This window comes from Aulonocara stuartgranti, assembly GCF_965226115.1.
Source record: "Aulonocara stuartgranti genome assembly, chromosome: 17".
Taxonomy (NCBI): Eukaryota; Metazoa; Chordata; class Actinopteri; order Cichliformes; family Cichlidae; genus Aulonocara; species Aulonocara stuartgranti.
The window spans coordinates 37,684,408-37,690,957 of NC_138953.1; the positions used below are offsets into that span (position 1 = coordinate 37,684,408).

Consider the following 6,550-nt stretch of genomic DNA (forward strand, 5'->3'; position numbering starts at 1 on the left):
CACTCGATGAAAAGCAAAAAAACAAGTCTCAGTGCTGATACAATCACTGAAAGCAAACTTTACTGAGAATAAGTTTCACTGTACAAGCAGATACAACCATAAAACTTTGAGCATACAGTTAGTGTTCAGTAGCTGAAAGACTAATATGCCAAAGCTGCACCCAAAAACGTAACCCCTAAATTATTTAAAACAAATCAACAGAAGGAAAAATAGAAACTGGTGACAAACCATCTGCCTGCTATATAGTACAAAAAATGGTCAGGCTGCAGTAACACTTGGCTAGACGATGGCTGATACAAAGAAACGTGTTCTTCCACATTCTGAGTCAAAATAATTTTTTTGCGATTTAGTGAATGTTGTTTTCAACGAGGAATGGAAAATCAATGCGAGTCCAGTGTACTATAAACATTCTGCACTGAGGTGGACGTTCACCCTCTCAGGAGCAGGACTGTCGGGTCTTGTAATGTTTGTGCCTTTAATGGTCAAACGCTGCCTCCTGGTGGATATTTGCTGGATCTTTTCAGTGACTGTAGTGCTCGTCACATGGTAAATGCTGTCTGGCTGCAAAGCATCCTTCAAGAGGATTTAAAACTGAAGCTGAATGAATATTTTTAATCCATGATGACTTCAAAACTACCGTAAATGTATTAATAAAATTAGCAACATTTATTTATATATGTCACAGTTATCAGCTGTCACTTTGTGTTGCCAAGATATAGGAAAATGTTGACACCACATTTAAACTGTTGCTCATCCATTGCTGCAGTCTTACAGTTCTCCCAAACCTTCATTTGTCTGTGTCCAGTCCACATGTTACTGCAGCCTCTGCTGCTCGGTCCCAGGCTTCAGAGGCGTTTGGCATGGGGAGGACTCGGCCAAAGGCTTCAGATGGGTCAAATGTAGGGAAGGTGATGGGGAAGGGTAGGAGTGCAATCACCTGTCCAATGTAAAAAGGGAAATGGGGAGCAGTCCATTACAAGACTTCTGACAGAACAGGTGCCAGCCTTTTACTGCCGACTCTTCAGGGAATCCACCAACCTGCAAGCAGTGAGAGTAAACCGAGTTCAGAGGAGAACACGTAAATGATATCCTTCCATTAGTCTCATTGCTCTGTGTGATTAGCAGCCTACCACTCCATAGCCTCGTCCAGCCCTGTGCCTTTGGTGGCTGAAGTCTTAAAGATCTGCCATTTTCTGTCTTTAAGGGCAGGCAGGCCCAGGGCGTTGGCCACCTCGGTCGGTGTCATGGCCTGATCCATGTCCTGTTTGTTTGCAAACACCACAAGGATCGCCTTCTTCAGCTCCTCTTCCTGAACAAGACATGGTCACAAAACTCCAGCGTGAAAAGTGGACCTTTTTGTTCCAACTTTCAATAAGCAGCTGCTGCACATTATCAGACAAACGGAAACAAATGACGGAAGCCGTTTACAGCTCCAGCTGCTGGGTTCATTATCACCTGCTAGCTGACAGTTAGCACACTTACCTCCAACATAGCAACCAGTTCAGACTTCGAGATGCCCATCCTGTCACGGTCACTGCTGTCGACGACGTAGATGACTGCGTCTGTGTTTGAGTAATAACAGCGCCAGTAGGGCCTGTGAAGCAGAAAATTAAATAGAAATGCTGATAAACTGGAGACAGGTAGGATGAGAGGAAGGAACTCCATCAAAGAGCGAGTGAGAGGTGGAGACTGAGTGCAACAATCCAAAAATAAAGATGAAGGCAAAGATACCAAACACTTGGAAGGTGAAAACACTGAGAAAATAATGAAAATGAATGATGGCGAGCTAAGAACACACCAGCTTCTTACAGCAGTAATCTGTGTATGGTCTCAACCAAAGATGAAATTGTTTTGCTTATTCAAATGAAAAGAAAAATGTAAATCTCCAGTTAGAAACACACGCAGGCCTCAATTCTCTACTCTTAACAAATCCACAGGAGGCTGTTTTCTTGCATTTTCACAGCACCACCTACCTGATACTCGTCTGTCCTCCCAGATCCCACACCTGGAACTTCAGGTTCTTGTACGTGACCGTCTCAACGTTGAAACCAATTGCTGCCGACAAAAGAAAATATTATTCATATAATCAAGTTATGCACTATAATAACGAGATGAGGAGAAAATGCATACTGCAAAGATATTTGTGGTGCAGTTTAAAGATGACATAGAAAGACAAATAAGGCTCAATATTAAAACACTTTATTTAGGAAAAGAAATATGTGAAAGCAGCTGAGTAGCTCCAATCACTTCAGGTGTATTAAAGGGTTTTTATTGTAATGTTTTATCCAACGGTTTCCTGTTTGTTATGGGAAACAACAAAATACCCTTATCTTTAAATAACAGCTAAATAAGTCAGGTATCTTACAAAAAAAGAAATAAAAAGATTCTCACTCACTGACGCAACATGGCTTTGAGGGAAGTTTGGGTGGAACTGTGATTAAGAACTACTAAAAATGTAAACAACCTGTGAAGTGAACTTCACACACAGAAGATAGTTTGAGTTCTTAAAACTAAATTAACCAAAATCTGATTAAAACCAGTCTCGAGGTCAGCTGAACATTTTTGGATATTTATGGTGTTGCTCTCGATTGGTTTATACAGACACCTCTGTCTCCATAGCAATACATTTAAACCTTTTCTGTCCCAGCCACAACTCAACTCAAGTCAAGTCAAGAGGCTTTATTGTCACTCCAGCCATGTGCAGTACACAGTGAAACAAGACAACATTCCTCCAAGACAAGACCACGGTGCTACATATAACAGACAATCAACACAGGACTACATAAAGTGCAATGTGCAAAAATTGCAACAAAAAAACCCCAAACCTGTATTCATATCTACTTACAGTAGCTTCCATGTCATCTGACATGATGCCAAGTCAAATCCGCTGTGATTGCATAAAACAGGTTTCTCACAGAAGGGATGTTTGGGGTCAGAGTGCTTCGTTAGTTTGCTCGGCTCGCTGGCCTTTGATGTGTCAAACTCTGATAACTCCCACTGTCTGGCAGTTGATTAAAGGCATATTACACGAATTACACTGGTTCTCTCTTTTTCTCTCACTGAACCACATTACATTTTCTTATCATTCGCCAACATAAAACCTGAGCCATGGAAATCAGTCAGGCCATTCTTTGCCAAATGCACTAATTTTATCTGGCTGTGGATCAGGTCATCTGTGCTGGAGATGCTGGGTTATCTTAGCAGGGAGGTAGTCGACTAGTCACGATTACGTCGACTATTAAAATCGTCGACGACTGATTTAATAGTCGACGCGTCGTTTGAAGCTTTGTAAGATCACAAAAGACGCAGGAATAAGTAGCAGGATTTAAAAGTGTAATAACGGACTGAAACAGAAGATGGCAGCACTGCACGTACAAGGATGCCAGCTCCCGTTAAACCCCGAAGAAGAAGAAGAAGCAGTGTCCCAGAATTCATAGCGCGGCCCAGCTCAGTAGTGATGGGATTTCCGGCTCTTTTTAGAGAACCGGCTCTTTCGGCTCCGAACCGGCTCTTCAGGTTGTTTTGTTGCTTTAATTAATTTATTATTAACAACAATATAAAATTATGCACAAAAGGAATTACTAATGTAAAAAAAAAAGTGGTTTTATTTATATGTTTATATATAAATATATGCGGTGGCCCCTAAAGACAAAGCACGTACAAATGAAACACTTAAAGCTGTAAGCTAATGATAGTTATATAAGAGCAGATGCTGCTGGTGCAATAAGCTGTACATTTTCCGTCCAATGGATGCATGATCTGATTAGTCGACTAATCGCAAAAATAATCGGTGACTAGTCGACTATCAAAATAATCGTTTGTGTCAGCCCTACAGGGAGGCACTTCATGTAACAGTTAAATCCACCTATAATATCTCACCACTGTTCCAAAATCACAGTAGAGGTGACCAATCATAAAACGGTTTATGTATTTCCACCAGCACAGCGTACCACATAATTGCTGGGCCCAAAGTCAGTGGCACAGTTCTTTGCTGCATGATTCATCTCACATGGATATCAAAGCTACTTGTGCAAGTAATGCCATGTACAAATCATTGGCAAACCTGTCAAAATATTGGCTGGCTTTCAAAAGACACCAAGGCAGAACAGGCTCTGCATCAGCACCGCGCTGGTGGAGCATGTCTCATACGGGTACAGGTGGAACAGGCACTGCAGCATTTTTCTTCACAATAACAATATCGGTAGCTTTTTTTCACTTTGAATTACTGGAATGTGGGAGCCCTCCTCCTGGGGTGTGGTATTGCTTATACAAATATTTCTCGAAGCAGAAAAACAGCAGGAGTTTGGAGCTCCTGAACGTCAGGCACACGAGTGTGAAAATTTAAAGTTGAACTTGACACAGCAGGAAAATGAAGGCATAAAGACATTCAGCTGCTCCCTTTTTTCAAAGGCGTCACTATAGCAAATCTATACATGGAGACCCACATTGTATATGGCAGATGATGGATGATGGATGCCTCCCAGGCTTGGGAATACCACAGGAGAACACTAGCTTGTGACTCCCTTGAAGCTGGGTTTGACTCCCCTCTTGATATCAGTCTAGAATCTCTAAGGTGAATACGTTAACCCCTACACTATGGAGCCACTAAATGTGCAATCGAGATACAGACAAAACAAATACGTACTGGGAATTGTGGTCACCACCTCTCCAACCTGCAGTCTGTACAGAATTGTGGTTTTCCCGGCACCGTCCAAACCCAGGATCAAAATCCTCATCTCCCTGGTGCCAAACAGGCCAGAGAAGAGACTAGAGAAGAAACCACCTGAAGAAGAAGAAAAAGAAAGGAGTAGTGAGAAAAAAGGATGAATGTGCAGAAATATTTACTTTTCATCAAACACCTAGTTTCCTTGGATTTTTAGGGGTAGTATTACTTTTTCTTTTTTAACATTGACAGAGTGCTGGTGTTGCGCCAAAAAGTCATTTCCGATGTTTATGTGTTTTTTTAAAATGTGTAATGTCTCTGCTTGCATTGGTTAAAAGATTGTAGTCAACAGGATTTATATGGGGTTTTATGAAAAACAGAGAAATTAACTCGAAAGTATCTTTATGACTTTGTGACATTGTACCCACATTATAACCGATCCAGACCTTTTTAGCCACTTCAAATATCTTTATACAAATTTTATGTTATATTTGTTGCAATTTCTCCTACCCCTTTATCCATATCCTTCTTAAAGGAGACAATTTCAATGTCAATGATAGTTTTTAACTGGGTAAATAAAGGATATATAAAAATCACTTTGCCAGAAAGTGATTGCAGCTTCTCCCTTGTAACTTAACTTCACTCATGGCTATGGATAAATTTGACATATGTTTAACATAGTTATTTATCTAATTGTAATGTTATTTAATCATTTTTTGACAGACGATCACTTTTTGGCACAACACCGGCCAAAATAAAAATCTTCATCGACAGAGACCAAGCTAGCAGTTAGCAAAGCCCGAGATTAATTGCAGAGTGTATTAATGATAATACACACACATACTACATACTGTAGGTATACTGAACACGTGGGAGCTTAGCTGCAGATGCTTTAACGCAAAGACATAATTGGACAGATAAAATCATGCCTTTTTATCACAACCATAAATGACCAAACAGGTACAGAATACCAAATACTATACAGCCCCCAACAATGGACGCAAGTCTTTGCTTTTCACTTTTAAGTAGGTGAAAATGTATGATGCCCTGTGCGAGAGATTCCACTGCTTCAGTTCTTAAAATCTTTATGAAAATGTATATAATTTATGATTTTTCCCACCAAAGTTAAAAAGCTGTGTAAATTATAAAATAAAAGCAATTTCTATTGGTTTTAATTTATCGTAAGCGCCTTGAGACAACTGTTGTTGTGATTCGGTGTTATAAATATAAAATTGATTTGATTTGACAAGCAGAAGTGACCAAAAAGGCGAATATGCCGAATACATTTAGGCTTGTAGTTCTTTACTCTCTTCCTGATTTCCATGGAAGCTACTAACCGATTTACTGTCACTGTCAACCAGGCAAACTGCAGTTAGCTTAGCTACACACAGTGTTATGGAGTTTTGGTATTAGCAGAAAATAAAATGCATGTCATCATTCATGATCAATGCCAGTATGTTCATGTTTTAATTACAACAGAACTGTTTGGTCGGGGAATATTAACAACATGCTGTTAATAAAGAGCAAAACATATTCACTGTAAGTTGCTAATTTTGGCAGGCAAGCTAACTGGCTACACTCGCACATTAAATTAAACAAACAAACAGGGATATACCGGGATATAATCATTAATACACACGAAGATTACATGTAACTACACAAAATCACGTTTTGCTGAGCAATTGTGAAAATACTCACCCATTTTGATAAAGCCAGGGTCCTTATTTCCACACTAAAGTGCCAGATTTCACAGGATGCGGATCTTCTTCCGTGTGGTTGACGTGTCGCTGAACGACGTCACCAACTTGTCGCTTGGAGTTTGCTTAGCAACATTCGTCACACACAGAAGCGCTAATAAAATATAAAATAAAGAAATCGCGACAAATG

At 40.1% G+C, this 6,550-nt stretch overlaps 1 protein-coding gene across 1 annotated transcript; it reads right to left on the minus strand.

Annotated features, from left to right (window-relative positions):
• Nucleotides 1-32: 32 nt before the first annotated feature.
• Nucleotides 33-6,470, minus strand: arl1 (ADP-ribosylation factor-like 1). The gene is made up of 6 exons (XM_082509626.1): nt 6,362-6,470; nt 4,646-4,783; nt 1,974-2,055; nt 1,483-1,594; nt 1,131-1,309; nt 33-1,038 (listed from the first exon to the last, which is right to left on the minus strand). Exons 1-6 carry the CDS (start codon nt 6,363-6,365, stop codon nt 1,008-1,010), a joined length of 546 nt encoding a protein of 181 aa, XP_082365752.1. The 5' UTR covers nt 6,366-6,470; the 3' UTR covers nt 33-1,007.
• Nucleotides 6,471-6,550: the final 80 nt, after the last annotated feature.

Bases quoted from the DNA above. Each gene is read 5' to 3' on its own strand.
- arl1 (XM_082509626.1), bottom strand. The intron at 1,310-1,482 runs GTAAGTGTGCTA...TGTCTTGTTCAG, and splicing joins AACTGGTTGCTATGTTGGAG to GAAGAGGAGCTGAAGAAGGC. The intron at 1,039-1,130 runs GTAGGCTGCTAA...CACTGCTTGCAG, and splicing joins CTGGACGAGGCTATGGAGTG to GTTGGTGGATTCCCTGAAGA.